A 16,687-nucleotide genomic window follows, 5' to 3' on the forward strand; every position below is an offset into this window, starting at 1 on the left:
CCTTTAAAAGATGACAGGTGACATATAAGCAAATAACTGTCATTGTTATATAGTTAATATATGTGTTTGAGTCTGAGATTTGCTTCTGGAAAATCTCATCTAAAAGTGTTAAAATTTTAGACAAGTCTGAATTACAAGGATTTGTGTAAAAATTACTTGGACCTTCTCTGCAAATATTTTGGCATTGCGCGGGGTTGTTGCAGTGTTATTTATGTAAAAATTACTGGGATTTTCTGCATAACCTCAGTTGTGGTTTTAATGGAGTGCAATGTGAGTAGCATGTAGGATTAGTACCTAACCATAATTGTTTACCTTTGAATTAATATGTGGTGTTACATACTCGTCCCTGCAGTGTTACTTGGCCATAGCTTTCACTGCATTTTCAGTGCTTTAATAAAGCCAGCTGTAGGTACAGGTCGTTACGTGCATTGATAAGTAAATGCAAATTGCCTGGTTTTCCATTACCTTGACCTTTCTTTTATGTCTGTGAGCCAAAGTATGTACTACAAGGAAAGTTCAAAATACTATTAGGAAAGAATTTTACACTCCTTTTATGCTCCTGTAAATGGTGAAATAAGGCCAAACATTGTAAAGACTTAAGCCTAAATTATAAATAAAACTATTTCTGTATAAATTCTACTGTCTCTTGAAGTTTGATACCCAAGAAGATGAGAAATTGCTCCAGGCAGCGGAAAAGTATGAAGCTGAATGTACATCAAAGTTTCCAAGGCGCCAATGCCTAACAACTGTCATTGACCTCAACGGGAAAACAGTTTTTATTACCAGATATATCAAACCTCTGAATCCACCACAGGAGCTCCTTGATGCCATCCCAAATAGTTCTCAAACAGCAGCAGTAAGTACTTAGAAAAGACAGTGAAGTTTCTGGGATATGGATTTCAGAATGTGTGTGTTGCATGTGCATGTGCACACACACATAGGCACATACCATTTTGATATGCTTTTTGTGTAGCTATGCTTTTTATCATGGAAAAACTAGATACACAACATGAAATAGTAACGACTGTGTGTGATGCGCAGTCGGTCCGTAATGATGCTGAAAAGGGATATTTGTCTTCTCTGGAAAAAATTGATACATTAATGAGTATTGTCCTTTAAAAGACAAAGAATTATGCCAAACCTCAAAGGGAGTAAATCATATCAGTCTTTGATAGAAGTTCTAAAATGAGCTAGCTGCTACTGTAAAGAGGTTGGTCAGCGTTTCGTCATTGATTCTTGTGGAAACAGCACTGTGCTTCGCATCTAGTATCACATTGTTAGATATTCGTGTTGTGAACTGAAGGGGTGACTTGCTCTGTTTTGTTTTCTTGCAGGAACTGGTGGCTCGATACGTTGCTTTGATTCCTTTTTTGCCAGATAGTGTGTCATTTGCTGGAATTTGTGATTTATGGAGTACATCAGACGTAAGTAATGCGTTAAACAGAAGTTCTTTATCCTCTTGAACGTGATGTAACATCCTAGCAGCCCCTGCTTTCAGGGGGAGATTGTACTAGACGACCTCTTGAGGTCCCTTCCAACCTAAATTATTCTGTGACTCTATTATCATGAGGACTATTTTTCTTTATAAGCCATTTATTTCAAAGAATGAGGACCAAAGCTTGAGAAAAGTTGCTCATCCTGATATGAGCCAAAATTTTTGTCTTTCATAGGTTGCAATTGACTGACCCTAAGAACGCTTAAGGCTTTAAGCTTTTCCTGTTGTTTTTTTTTTCCAGTCGTAAAACAATCCAAAATGGCTAGTCATGCACAAGTGAAAGGATGCTGACTGATGCGAGACTGTAAAACTAGACTTAAAATTGATCATCGTAGTTTCAACGAACTACAGCGAAAACACTGCATTTAACGTCAGCAATAATGGGATATATAGCCTTCTCTGTCACAAACAAATAAATCCTGTCATGTATAGAATAATAGCAGACATTAAGTTAATCATAGATTATGCTTTTACTTCTCAGAACTTTTCTGCAAAATTCAGAATAACTCAAAAGACAGAGACCTTGGGTCTTGTGGTAAAATCTCAGATCTGCATTATGGATTTTACACCATTCATCCTGCATGCCGAAGCAGTGCCCAGTAAACAATAAAGATCGGTTGCTTTTGCTTCGAAAGTGTTAAGAAATGTTATTAAATGTTGTAATTTGAAAACACAGTTGATAACTGTATAGAAAGACTTTTTTTTTTTTTTTAATCTCAATTAGCAATTTCTTTATCTTCTGGCGGGAGATGAGGAGGAACACGCTGTGCTCTTGTGTAATTATTTTCTTGGTATGGGGAAGAAAGCCTGGCTTATCATTGGAAATGCTATTCCTGAGGTAAGAGGATTTTTTCATTTGGTCTGGGTATTAACTGAGTATTCTCTGAAGTCTTTGGTTCCCACCAAGGGATAGAATTGTTTCTTGCTGGCATGTTTTTCCAAGAAGTTATCTAAACATGATGCTGCTGGAACTGATGCTTTTCAGAGGGGGGGGGGGGGGGGGGGGAAGCTGAAAGTATATCTTAGTATAAATATCATGTGTTTTGATTTTTTTTCCCCTGGACCCGTGTTTCCACATTTAATCTAGGAGTAGCTATCGTCCTCATAGTAAAATACCAAGCATCTGTAAACTTTGGTTGGACTTTAGCTTGTATAGCTTTATAGGACTTTAGCTTGATCTCCTTCTATGACAAGGTGACCCACTTGGTGGATGAGGGAAAGACTGTGCATGTTATCAACCTAGACTTTAGTAAAGCCTTTGACGCTGTTTCCCATAGCATTCTCCCAGAGAAACTGGCCGCTCATGGCTTGGATGGGCATACGCTTCAGTGGGTAAAAATGTGGCTGGATGGCCGAGCCCAAAGAGTTGTGGTGAGTGGTGCTAAATCCAGTTGGTGGCTGATCCCAAGTGGTGTTCCCCAGGGCTCAGTTCTGTTCAGTATCCTTATCAATTTTATGAGGTTCAGCAAGGCTCAGGGCTGGTCCTGCACTTGGGTCACAACAACCCCATACAACGCTGCAGGCTTGGGGAAAAGCAGCAGAAAGCTGCCCGGCAGAAAAAGACCTGGGGCTTTTGGTCAACAGCCAGTTGAATATGAGCCAGCAGCGTGCCCAGGTGGCCAAGGCAGTCAATAGCTTCCTGGCTTGTGTCAGAAATAGTGTGGCCAGCAGGACTGGGGAAGTGATCGTCCGCGTACTCGGCACTGGTGAGGCTGCACCTCAAATACTGTGTTCAGTTTGGGGCCCCTCACTACAAGAAAGACATTGAAGTGCTGGAGTGCGTCCAAAGAAGAGCAATGAAGCTGGTGAAGGGTCTAGAGAACAAGTCCTGTGAGAAGCAGCTGAGGGAACTGGGGTTGTTTATTCTGGAGAAAAGGAACCTGAGGGGAGACCTTATGGCTACCTGATAGGATGTTGTAGCGAGGTGAGTGTTGGTCTCTTTACCCAAGTAACAAGCAATAGGACGAGAGGAAATGGCCTCAAGTTGTGCCAGGGGAGGTTTAGATTGGATATTAGGAAAAACTTCTTCAGTGAAAGGGTTGTCAGGCATTGGAACAGGCTGCGCAGGGAAGTGGTTGAGTCTCCATCCTTGGAGGTATTTAAAAGACATGTAGACGTAGTGCTTAGGGACATGGTTTGGTGGTGGACTTGACAGTGCTAGGCCAACGGTTGGACTTGATGATCTTCAAGGTCTTTTCCAACCTAAACGATTCTATGGTAAATGGTGTGTCCAGGACAAAGGTATTAGAGACAATCCATTCACAGCACCTCAGTTGTGAAACAGACAGGCTGTATTCCACCACCCACAGAGTCGGGGTGGGACTGGGTAAAGATGGAAGAGGTGGCAGGAGAGGGTTAGGGACTTGCCAGGGATTCTTCATGGAACACACCTGTCTCTTCATTCTCTCTCCTGCTGATGGCAAAGCTGCAGCAAGAGTAACGATAGACCTGTCCAGGCTTCACCAGTCAATCTTCATCTGCCTTCTGTAACACAGGTGGGTCAGGCACTCTGCTGGTGCCCTGTCATCGCTGTGAGCCCACTGTGGCAGCAACCTGGCTTAGACCGGCTGAGAACTAAAACATTTAGCTTCTCTTCCCCATTAGGAGATGCATGGTTCTCAGGGAAGCATTCAGATTCCCAAGTGAACAGTACTGCTCTTTCCAAAGAGATGCTGAGACCATTTATAATGCAAATTTCCACCATTAAGTATCTCAAATTACCAAGCACATGTGAAAGGTTTGCTGAACTGAATTTTGGTAAAAATCCCTGTCAAGACTAGTTTCTTCAGGACATTCTGAGATACTGCAGTGGTAGGAATAGATCCTTCCACTCCAAGTCTGATGGAGATGGTAGTCCTTAATAAAGCATTCAGCTTATGCATGCTGAAAGGAGGGGAATCATTCTAGGTATTTCAAGATGCCTGCAAAATGAAAACAGAAGAGCAGTTCAAGGATTCCTGATAAGAGAATATAAGAAATATAGCTGGGAAATTCCTTGCGTGCCAGTACGAGGGAACACGGATGGCTGAGACATAAAGTGTGCTGCCAAGGCGGGAGTCCTTCACTCAGAGATTGCCCGTGGATGAGAGTTGTGCCAGTAGCCAAGTAGGACATGCTGATATGGAAGCGGCACACATTAAACGTTGCTGTGTATGGAATTTCACATCAGTTCGTGGCTGAAACAAAATGACTTTCAGAATCTGTACTTTAAGAAGGGCTCGGGGCTGCGTATGTCTAACAGACAGAGAATGCGTTACTGTGTAAGTGATAGTTCGTTGAATTGTAGTGAACCTGTAAATTCTTCCAGCCACTTTGTCCAAAAAAGTACTATTAATCTCAGTAGTAAGAGTTTAATATTCCAAACAATACAAAACATACTGTCTTTGTAGCCAGTTTTGAAACATCTCTTTTTTCTTCCTAGGGATCAACTGCATATGTATTAACTTTGGAACAAAGTCAATATGTAATTTGGAATCCCAGTACTGGATGTTTCTACAGGCAGTATGATACTTTCTGCCCCTTACAAAATGTGTACTGTCTGATCAGCTGTGACAATGTAAGTGTACCCAGTCTTGTCACATTCCTGTACACATAGGAGTTAATAACTTGATATTTTTTTCTTTACCTTATGCATCATTTGTTTATTGATGTAACTGCATTTATGCTGTCATGTTATTAGTGATTTTATTCAATCTTAATAGGTTTTTCAGCTACTTTAAATACTGAAGAAAGATTTATTTGTTTTAATCAGCATTTAGGTGGATCATGACACCTGTTCATATAATTTTTGTTACTGGCTTTTACTTACATGTTCCCCAACCACTATTTAGCTGAGGAGTAGTAATTCATCAAGGCTAATGCTTTGCAGGTGAAATGTAACTGAAAAATGAAAAATAACGCATACTGGAAGAAGTCATTTGAGTTGCCTATGTAATGGCAGGGACAGGCCTGAATGGTTCAAGGTGCGAAACACAGAGCTGGCACTACAGGGCACAGAAACCATATTGATTTTCTGCCTGGTGTCAAGTCCTCCTGTTTATTTGCTATAAAATACAAGTAATACAAGTGCCTGTTTACAATGTTTTATTCTGTGTGTGGCTGGAAGCCCTCTGAGAGAGAGCAGTGTGGGGAGAGGAGAGAGAACACACTGTAAGAGCTGTTCAGCTCAGGGCAGGTGAACCAACCACCACAGAATGGGCAGAGGGGACGGAAACCCTGGGCAGTGTCATGCTGGCATGTTCCCTGACTTGGCTGGAAGCCAACCCTCACAGCTTTTAGGGACAGGATAGCGAGGCAGAGAGAGGTGTGAAAGGCTGCAACTGAGGAAGCAGAAGATGAGTTTAAAAAGAGAACCCTGGATTTTATTTGAATGAAAACCAAAGTAGAGTTTAAAAGCCTGCACGTCAGTTTTTGGAAGTGCTATAAGGGAATGGCAAGTCAGGCTTCCATTGTGCACCAAAATACAGCAAGTGTGTGCTGTTATTTTCTGTATTGAAAACATACCTGGAGAAGTCCTTTGAAGCATTATGCATTTTAAGTTTTGTGTGTTTGTTTTTTTAATTTTCTGGGGTTTTATTCTAAACACAAATCATGACTTTGGATGAGAATTTTATATTCTAAAGCATATTTGCTTTTAAAGCATCAGTTCTGTCTTTCATTGAAAGTGTTCTGGGCAGTGGATGAGGTGGTTTGGGGTTTTTCTGAAGTAGTACTAAACCTACAGTTGAGAAAAATTTAACTGAATTGTTAATTGCTGGAAGCAGCAGCTGAGGACTTGAGCACTGACAGCCTCATCAGCTCACCTTGAACTACAGAGCTCAGCATCTTCCAGTTGATGTAGGACTGAGCAGATGTGCTGCCAGCCGAGTGAAGCCACTTCATATCCAACAGGAAAAGCCAGCAGTGCTGTGTCATACAGGCTGTACACGGAAGCATCTGTTACAAAAGGTTACATATTAATTAGTACGCTTCCATATTAATTGTTAGTACATTTTGCAGCCCTAGCAGTAGTTACTTAAAGGTTGCTTTGAACAAGAAGCCTACAACACTTGCATCTTTCAGACGAGGCTCAAGCACAGACCAAACTGAATGTCTATAAAGTGGGGTGCAAGACGTGGGTTCCCCTTGATGACAAAATACACACAGTGGCTGTGTCTGTCTGCAATATCTACTTACATTCTGCATCACAAGCTTGAAAGAGCAGTGGTGCTGGGGTGCAGCAGGCTACCAGGCATCACAGCCGCAGCTGCACTGTGCTGGGCTGTTGGAAGAAATTCAGAAGGGGCTTGTGTAGCACCCCAGGGGGCTGGAAACACAGCTCAGGACAGCAGACAAAACTATGACGTATACTGCAACCCAACACCATGTGATGCTCAAGTGATGGTACCAGTAGAAAGTTTCTGAAAGCATTTTTACTGCCATGGTGCACAGTGGATGAGGTGTTGAAGAGGGAATAACTGGAGAAAACAAAGATTGAGCAGGAAGAGCTGCCAACTGCAGACAGCGATTCTGTTCGTACACTGGTCTGAATCACGCTCAGAAGCACAAGACACCACGACCAGCACCATCCCTTTCGATACAAGAATGCGAAAGTTGCACGTCAGCAGTGACTATACAAGCTTGCCTTGTTTTACACGAATTCACACTGGTAACTGCAATAGGAGGCCAAGAATCTGCAGTGTTTTATTGCCATAGAAGTGGCTGTGATTGTATGCAGAAAGTTAAAACAAACTTGCTCTCTTGTAGATTTGGTTTAATATGCAAGAATATGATTCCCCAGTAAGGATAAACTTTGATATCAGCAAACCCAAACTTTGGAAGCCTTTCTTTTCAAGAAGCTTGCCATACCCTGGTCTCTGCAGCATTCAGGTATTCATGTATCTATTACTGTCTCGATTTGAGGGGTTGAGAGATCAGAGATTTAGTATAAAGAAATAGAGACTAAGTTCTTCGGACTTCTGTGGTTAAGTATATTTATGTAATAACATCGGGTTTTAAAAAGATTTTCCCAGGCACTTCTTACACTGAATACTTTGCCATAGTCCTGCTTTCCTTTTTTTTTTTTTTATACAGAATGAATGCACAGCTGTTGTCCTTTAACTATCCCTGTAAGATCTCAGGGCAACAGTAAAGTGAACAGGACAAATCTTTAACAGAATCTTACCAAAGAAGGGCTTAGTGTTATACAGAAAATGTCAACTTTTGTCTTACAGCTAGGAAGGTGTTATTTCAAGCTGTAAGTAAACATCTTTAGTAAACTAAGTACATCCTTAGTAAACAAACAGGAATTTTTCTAGTTCAAAGGTATAGGCAGTTGAAGTTTACTGGGAAAAGACCAAAAAAGCTAGCACTACATGCAAATATCTCATTGTTTTTATTATGTCTCTACTAAGTAATAGATTGTTGTACCATAATTGTGAACACATGCAAGTACCATCAATGTCTGAAGTTACATTACTGTAACTAAAAGAGATTGTGCCTTTTAATATTTAAACTTTTTACTTTTTGCTAGCCTGAAGAATTAGTTTATCAGCATTCGGACAAGGCTGCTGCGGTGGAACTACAGGGCAGGTAATTCTACCCCTAAAACAAACAGTCAGTGCCAGTGCTGGTCACTGAAGGTGGTGCACCCTCATGGATTCTGGGAGCATATTCATACTTAGGTCCTAAAAACCCTATCTGAACGCTAGGAATCGAGAATGGCCTAAAATTGGAAAGTGTAACTTGCAGGGCTTCTTTAAATTTCCTCTTTCGTAGAGATTATCAGATAGAAGGAATCAAGCATTGTTGTACAGTGTCCTACATTGTTTCTCCTCTCTCCAGAGGGAGAAGAGAGGGCACAGACTACACGGCTGTAAGCCCCTGACCTCCCACTCTGTTACAAATACGCAGGCACCATATAGCTACGTCAGCATTGCTTTTCTGTGCTTTTAGGTAGTGGTAAATTTAACCAAGGTAATTTGTGTTCCCCATAACCTGTGCTAAGTGTGTCAAGGGAGGTCAGTTCAGATGTCTAATAAGTACTAGAATTGTAATAATCATTATATTTTATTGCAGGATTGAAAAAATATTAAAAGAGAAGATTATGGAATGGAGACCAAGGCATCTAACTCGTTGGAACAGATACTGTACCTCTACCCTACGTAACTTTCTGCCACTGCTGGAACAAAACCAAGGCAAAGATATAGAAGACGACCATCAGGCAGAGCTGCAAAAACAGCTAGGAGACTACAGGGTACAGCTGTGAACGTACATGGCTTGTGCATGGAAATAGCAATAAAAATCCTAGGGATTTAGATTCCTATTTTGTGGTACAGAAGAGTGTCCTAGGCTATTTACTTCCTCTACTCTCAAAAGTCACAAAAGCTTTTATACCAAAGATAAACCAATATAATGTTTACAGAGTGAAGGAGTAGTGATCTATTTTCTTTGTAGACATTGGGAGATAAAAACGTCCTGCTGAATGAACTGGCTGCTCTGTTCATGTAGCATTGCTGTACTGCAACAGTCACTCCCTCCAATACATAAATGCAAGTGCCATCTCCTACCACTGGATGCTGATGGGTTGATTGATCAGCAGGAACCCGGCACTGGTGCTGAGTAGTGCTACACACAGTCTACTTGAGATGCAGGAGCTTACACAGCTTGCTTTATTCAGTTTTCTGCTCTTTAAAAGCACAAGAAAACTTACTTAAGTATTCACTGTAGCCACTGGTGTATCCATGCATTCTTCCTCCAGGCTGTTCTAAAGGTCAGGTCCTTCTGCTCTTCATGTAAACCAGATGTAGTAGCAATTTCGTAACACAGTATTGCTGTATTATGAAATTATGGCAATTTTCATAATGAGTTGAGTTTTCAGTTCCTGTTGGACCTGAAATGTATTATGGGCAGGAGATGTTTGCCACCTCAAATCCCCAGCCAGTGCAGGTAAGAGAATGCAATGAGTTACAATCAGATAAGAGGCAGAAAAGAAGCCAAGTTTGGCTCGATGTGTTCCATAATAAAGCTTTAGAAATCCACTAGAATAAACATCTTCACTTTGAACTTCACCCAGACTAAAGAGGAGAAGGGGCAGAAACCTGCCTGGAGCACGTGAAATAGGGAGGTGGTATTAAAATACAGAAGGGACTTGCTTTATTGCATTATCCGCCGGCCAGCAATAGAAAAGAGAAATTTACACGCACAGTAAAACAGATTTTTAACATTATGGATTTATTCAGGTACCTTTACCTTTTCTTCTTACCTTACATGTTTTTTCCTCTCTCTTTCTCCAGGTCTCTGGATTTCCTATTCATATGCCATTTTCTGAAGTCAGACCTTTAATAGAAGCTGTACACAGCACAGGAGTTCATACCATTGACGTTTCCAATGTTGAATTTGCTCTAGCTGTGTATATTCATGCTTATCCCCAAAATGTTCTCTCTGTTTGGATTTATGTTGCTTCACTTGTACGAAATAGGTAGTATAGACCAGTCAGAATCCCTCAAGAATTTTGCTTATGTAGGGGTAAATGTAACATATTTTTCACACTGCTGATTTGAGCTTAAAAAACTTGAGTGAGAACCTGATTTTGAGTAGCTACAAACACATGAGCTTTATTCACCCTACAACTGCTGAAAATACTACTTATTACCACTAAGGAAGAGAGCAACAGCTTAAAATTCCAGAACTGGTAAGTGATTTTATAGCTTCCAGTGGGACATCACACTCTGAAAAGCATTACACATGCCCACATCATGCAGTGACATTGCAGAGGTAGAGTTTGGCCACCTTATTTTCAGGTGAAACTGGGTTCCTGGAATCCTGCCTTGAAGACTATGTTTTTAGCTAATCAGTTCAGTTTATTTTATCTACAGACCTCCTTTCCTCTTCAAAGCACTGGCAAATACAAATAGTTGGAGTTTTCCAGTTCCGTTACAGTTTTTCTGGTGCCTGAGCTCCTGAATGAAGACCAGGACTATTTACCCATGAATAAACTTTATGCACCCAGGAGCCATCAGTGAAGGCCATATTTGAATTTTTAGAGAGGCTGATGCTTCTGCTACTTCATACTTAGTGTCTGTGTAATACCAGTGTCATTTAGACGTGTAAGATGACATCTTCTTTAAAGGCTAAAGACAAAGTACTTTATAATAAATATTTATACCAAAAAGTGTAAGTTCACTCATTTTATGAAAGAATTTCATTACTTTGGAGTGTGAAATCCTTATCTGCAAGTTACCAGAGTAAAAGATTATCAAGATAATACAAAAATCAGATTAGCTTATTAGTAAGTAGCAGTGTTAACTGTTAATGCCAATATAAATATAATCTCCTTTTCCTGCAGTTATCTTGCTAAACAAACTCTTCGATGCGGAAATGACTGTGGGTTGAGCTTAGAAAGAACATTCATCAGAACATGTCAAAGTTGAGATTGTTCTTGCGCTTAACTCCAAGCTAGATTCAGTCTGTCTAATAAATACTAGACACAAAATCTTTAGTTTACAGCCTGGGGTCGCCACTACAGGTTCCCCTCTGTGAACCTCCAGCAGAAGGAAGGGAGCACCTAGCTACACTGTCATCATGATGCTTTGCTGTACAACATTGATGACATCTAGTGAGTTTAGTCCCTCTCCCCTTCAAAGAAGGGTAAGAAAGAAACATGATGTAAGTGAATGAATTTTCTGCAGCTGATTCAGCCTTAAACTGTGTCTCTACCAATCTGCACAGAACACACCATCTAGCAGCATGTAGAAGGACCTCTAGCTGCACCTTTCCAGCCTCAGAAACAAGACTTCTGGAGCGAGGGCGCGAGTGAGCTCTGGAGGAAGGGTGGGCAGGCGCACCAGGACACGGGCAGATGCAGAAAGCCCACCACCAGCCTCCTGACTCTCATCTTGCCTGTCAGCATTGCGCACACAGCCGCATATCCACTATAAACTTTGGGCGCCAAAGTAAATTTCACACAGCTTACCTGAAGCAACAGTTGCTGGAACAACTGTATCCTTTTATACCTCTTCTGTAGGCTTCTGACTAAGCGCTGTACGTTCTGCCTACAGCCCATGTTCAGCTGTTAACCACAGCAGCTGACTCTGCTCCAACCCTACACGCACTAGTATTGTGCTTACCTCACTACTCCTCAGTATTACTGGGAACAAGGCAGTATCAGAACTTGCAGCTCACTGTAATCTCCAGCTACGCCTGTAAGCTGACTCCCCAGACACCAAGAACCTTGAAAGCTCTATATGCCACCATGACTGCTGTCCTAAATAAATACTACTCATAAGAATTAATCAGCCTTCAATATTAGGCAGAACAGGGGAAAATTTTTGTGCCTTCTACAGCGGTGGCCACCTACCCCTGCTCTGCCCGAGAGGACAACAACCTGCAGCTACGCCAGCCATACGGGCCAGCGGCCATTAAAACTGCTGACTTCACACGGGCCACAGTACTGCCTCTTGCAACAGGCTCTTCCCACACCGCCCCGTGCACATGCTCAGGCACTACTCATACATTACTCATCTCTCCTCCTAGCGCAGGTTTCACTCAGCCCAGCAGTGGATTCTCTGCCTCCCTGCTAGTCTCTACTGTTCAATGAAGGGTCTTTTTTAAAAAACAAAGCAATGGGGAAAACATATTGTTGTCTTCCATAGATTTCATGCAAATGAAAACTGACCTCCCGCAAAGCTGTTTCAAAAATACATCTTAACACAGACATGGGATTAAAAAAAAAAAAAAACACAAATGAACAAAAAAAACCCACCAAAACCAAACCCCCCCCCAACACCTCTGCGAGCACCACACCACCCACTCACCCCCACCCTCTGCAGCCTACTGGCACAGTACACCTGGATAGTACACCTTAAAGCATATATATTCAACTGTGACATAATTCTTTTTATTGGTGGGAATGTTTTATTTGAGTATGTCTTTCAAGCCCAAATACAAAACCAAATGCAAAAGGAAGGGGGGGAATTTCCCTAATTTTGCAATATAAAGAACAACTTCAGGATGAGAGGAAAAGGGGAGAAACAAGGCTCTTAAAGATGTATAATTCTTACCCAAATGCAAACAATACGTTTCAAATTCTTTGCAGCGCTTTATATTGTACTTATGGATTCAAAATTTAAAAAAAAAATAATCACTTAACACAAAATAATCCAGTAAACTATATTTAAGTGCCAAACTTGCAAGAAAGTGGCATTAAAAAAAAAACTGAATGTTTTCCCATCTTCCCCAAATTAAGTAAAACAAAACCCGACACCTTTCAAACCAAATGAGATTTTGTGAGATTGTTACAACACTGTACAGTACACGCATAATTAAGATTTTAAAGTTGTGGGCAGGGTCAGGCTAGTATAACAGATCTCACTCCGAGGATTGGTAACACAAGATGCGAACTGTAAGTAAAGTGCATGAAAGGAAGCCTGCTCAGCTAAATGAAGTAGACAAAGATCAGGAGTCAGCGGTCATTCGCCAGAGCGGCAGCAGGCCCGAAAACCACACTGCAAGTTCTGGCATCCACTGGCGGTTTCCGCATGAGGACCTGCACGAAAACAGAACAAATGTGAAAAGAAGAAATGGCCATTCGGTTAGGTTCAGAACTCTCATAACCTGATAATTCAGAAAAAGCCTCCTTTTTTTCAATGCACTAAACTTCAGTCAGCACTGTGAAGTCTGAAACGCTGCCAGGACTATTCCCAGTATAAAAATCTCAACTGTAACAGTTACTTTTCAAGAGATTTTTGCTCAGATAGGTTAGTCCCATGAAGATAACGCATTCGAAATGACACAGATGTACAGTGAGCAACACTAAATGAGCAAGTTCCAGCAAGCTCTCACAGCCAGCTTTCAGGATTCAAGTATACTTTCACAGTGCATATTTAACTCCCATTTTTCCAATCCAGATGATGACTTCATGGCATTCCCAAAGAAACTAAAATCCCCAAAACCGTAACAGAAGTTTTTTTTAGTCTGAAAGGCTTTTTCGCCATGAACACTTCATGGTTGGCTAGACCTCATGTGCTCTGACTGGAAATTCAAAAAGGAAAGAGAAAAATCACCTCTAGTGTTACTGCAGTTATGAGACCCGTAAGGCTAAAAAGTGGCCCTTCAAAAAGAAAGGAAAAGTTGCGAGCACAGACAGTATAAAGAAGCACTGTAATTCTACCCACCTCCACTTACCTTTCCTTACTGTTATCCCTTTAATTTGAAACGTTACAGTGACCATCAGATAAGGAACTATTAAATTTATCAGTACAGGATTTTATTTCCTGCAGCCATATATGCCCACTTTAGTGCCACAAACATTCGCATTCAGGTTGGCTGAAATCTGGCACCCAACTGGAAGTGGGTTGCTGAGTTCACTAAAACAAGCTGGTGAAGATCTAACCAGAACAACCCAAACTTCCCCTTTGTATCTGAGACAAATCAAAGAATATTTAAGGTGGGTTTAATACAATTAGAAGGACCAGCAAAATAATGTAGTGAACCAGGGAACCATGCTATGTCTGGCTTGTTTCTTCCCCCCTCGACAGTAAGTTAAAGTCGTAATTCAATTAATTTCCAAGAACTTGATGTCTGGAAATCAGCTTTCTGCCTCATGCCACGCACCGATAAGCAACATTCTACAAGGTAATTAAGTTAACGTGCATGAGACCAAATAAAACAAACCTGAAGCTATAATGAAAGACAATGGTCGCAGTATGCAAAATAGTAAACTTTTCATTTGTCAGTAAGCTCATTTTCATATCTTTTTATTCACCTGAACTAAATTGTGATCCTCCAAGTCACTTACGAGCTAGAGTTTGAAAGCTTCTTCGTAAGTCCTTTAAAAAGGAGACTCGGTGCTTCTGACCAGCTGGTTTAGCAGAGCATGTTCTGTGCAGCAGCATTTTCCAAGTCGTAGCTGACCTTCCTCATCACTGCCACAGCTAAGCAGCGCATAAGCAATTTTGAAGCAGCTGTCACATTTCTAGCAAAATGCTTGTTGACAAAATGCACGGAACCACAACACCCCAAGGAAGGGAATACTCAGAATGCTTCCGTATGGTTTCCATCCTTTTCTTGCTCGTTTCAAAAACGTTATTGCTCATGCTCGTAACTGGAACACAAAAATTGCCCTTCTAGGTCTGAACCAATGGTCCATCTAACCCCACCCTGCAAGTGGGGACACTGGCAACAGCAAGTGTTATCTAGAGAGACCATATAAGCCTATTGTGCATACCTTCTGGTTTCTCCCCAGCATCCCTAACTGTTGTAGTAGGGACATGAAAGTCCATTCCTCTTAGTACTTGTTTATGGTTCAGTTGTGCATGCGTTTAACCTCTTCTTAAACCTGCTGATACTAGCTGCTTCCGCAATTCCTCATGGCACCAAGTTCCAGAAGTTCATCACACTGTGCATCTGCTTTAAATCAACCACCTAACCACTTCATCTACTATCGCTGAGCTCTAACACTTCAGGATTTGGTGAGTTACTATTGCACACTCCCCTCATCTACTGCCTTCCCAGTTCAGCAAAGTCATCCCCCTTCCTGCCTTCTTGTTTCCATATTGCAAGGAGACACTCAAAAGTCTGGAATGTTTCAAGATGGCTGCCCAGTTCCCTAACTCTTTTTAGTAGACCTCTTCTGTATCTTCTGTAGCTCCATCACATATACTCCTCAAGATGGAGAGACCAAAACTGCATGCAGTACTCCAAACGCGAGTGCCCCAAGGCTTCCAGGACCATGCAGCAACACCCTCTATCTTGTTCTCAACACCCTGACGATGCATAGCATTGGTGGCATTTTTGGCTGCTGCTGCAAACAGGAAAGATCTCAGAATTAGCACCGACAGCTCTCTGAAATCATTGTCTCCACGTTGCAATTGCCAGCTCTGAATTCAGTTTCATGCAATCAGTTTGGTTATTCCCAACCACCTGGACATATAACCAACCATACATACAGCTACATCAAAGCTCGTAAGAAGTCCTTCTGGAAATCTTCAGCACCGGTTACTTGAGTCATCTCAGTACCACTCAAAAACTTCAAAATTACTGCATGCATTTCTTACACCACGACAGCAATGAAAATGCTAAGTAACACTGATCACAGCACAGAAACTCTTGCAGGGATTGGGGGGGGGGGGGAGCACAACAGAGGGATGGGGAGAGAGAGGTCCCCTCCTAGATTCCTGTCCATCCTGAACAGTGACCATTAATCCATGCCCTTTCTTCCTATCCTTTAATTAGCTTTCAGTTTTTAAATTTAAACCAGTCTTACAGTAACTTGAAATCTCAAAAACTTAGTAACTTCTAAGTAGACTGCATCATCTGAAGAGTTTATAGGTTCATTTCCTAATTAGGCACTGAATTACAAATGACACCAACCATATCACAGCAAAAATTCACCCTTCTTCCTATGCTCCATTTCTTGTCCCATGTCTAGTCCTCCTACCATCACTAATTTTCCTTTATAGCATCTGATAAAGAAGTCTAATGAAATTAAATATTCAAGGTTCAAACCACATCTCCTGAAACCTCCCACCCTGTGGTTTTTTTCAGCATATACAGGCGATTCCCACAATTTGGAGGATGTTTTATGCTCCTATTAAAACAAGGCAGTAAGTGACATTAATGGTGGTTTTAACAGTAAGGCTACTCGGTTATGACTCGTTCAATGTTATGTTTTGACATGGTAATTGATGTCCTCCATCACACTTCACTTATCTCCTCTATAAATGCCCTAGCCCTCCTTAGCCTGTTCTTTCTACATTTGACACAGAGAGCAGAACTGAAATGCCTCTGCTTTTGATAGCCACAGAGACTGCTTTTCCCTAGCTTTATTTACTACAACTGACTTTTGGCTATACCTCTTTGGCTTCCTAATCTCTGATATCCCTGCTCTTTGCTACTGACCTCCTTTGGATTGGACTTTGCTTTCAAATTATCTCTGTTTAAATTCAATCTTGCCAAAAACACTCTCTCCTGTTTTCTCTGGACACTATATACAAGGTCTCCCATTGATCTCACCTCACTGATACACGAGGTTAAGCAATATGGTAAATGTACGCAGTATGCCCAGTGACTGAGATGGTCTTTTCAGATCTTGCAGTGAGGCTGAATCACTTTCAGAAGGGTGTCTCTCTTTGTACTGACTGTGAAGACTTAATGAGCACTAGCAGTGAAGTGCCTAAATTAAACGTGTTTTGGGCTGATTCACCTGGGAAAGCA

General features: G+C 41.4%; 2 protein-coding genes across 12 annotated transcripts in view; one reads left to right on the forward strand and one right to left on the reverse strand.

Moving 5' to 3' along the window:
• Positions 1 to 10,598, forward strand: part of CC2D2A (coiled-coil and C2 domain containing 2A) — a 64,578-nt gene extending 53,980 nt beyond the window's left edge. For 2 of the 3 annotated variants that reach the window (XM_086611508.1, XM_086611507.1), the window contains exons 28-35: positions 653 to 856; positions 1,335 to 1,424; positions 2,220 to 2,333; positions 4,917 to 5,051; positions 7,241 to 7,363; positions 8,007 to 8,065; positions 8,552 to 8,729; positions 9,769 to 10,598. In XM_086611508.1, coding sequence (XP_086467634.1) covers positions 653 to 856; positions 1,335 to 1,424; positions 2,220 to 2,333; positions 4,917 to 5,051; positions 7,241 to 7,363; positions 8,007 to 8,065; positions 8,552 to 8,729; positions 9,769 to 9,957 — 1,092 coding nt within the window. In that variant the 3' untranslated portion in view covers positions 9,958 to 10,598. The remainder of the gene's footprint in view (positions 1 to 652; positions 857 to 1,334; positions 1,425 to 2,219; positions 2,334 to 4,916; positions 5,052 to 7,240; positions 7,364 to 8,006; positions 8,066 to 8,551; positions 8,730 to 9,768) is intronic. The other variant, XM_086611509.1, reaches the window with a different exon arrangement.
• A 1,773-nt stretch (positions 10,599 to 12,371) lies between these two features.
• FBXL5 (F-box and leucine rich repeat protein 5) overlaps positions 12,372 to 16,687 on the reverse strand; it is a 39,848-nt gene continuing 35,532 nt past the window's right edge. For 6 of the 9 annotated variants that reach the window (XM_086612446.1, XM_086612447.1, XM_086612450.1 and 3 more), the window contains one exon: positions 12,372 to 13,019. In XM_086612446.1, coding sequence (XP_086468572.1) covers positions 12,943 to 13,019 — 77 coding nt within the window. In that variant the 3' untranslated portion in view covers positions 12,372 to 12,942. Of the gene's footprint in view, positions 15,276 to 16,687 lie in introns of all 9 variants that reach the window. The other 3 variants (XR_015222181.1, XR_015222180.1, XM_086612445.1) reach the window with 3 other exon arrangements.

This window comes from Tauraco erythrolophus, chromosome 5 (genome assembly GCF_009769465.1).
Source record: "Tauraco erythrolophus isolate bTauEry1 chromosome 5, bTauEry1.pri, whole genome shotgun sequence".
NCBI lineage: Eukaryota > Metazoa > Chordata > Aves > Musophagiformes > Musophagidae > Tauraco > Tauraco erythrolophus.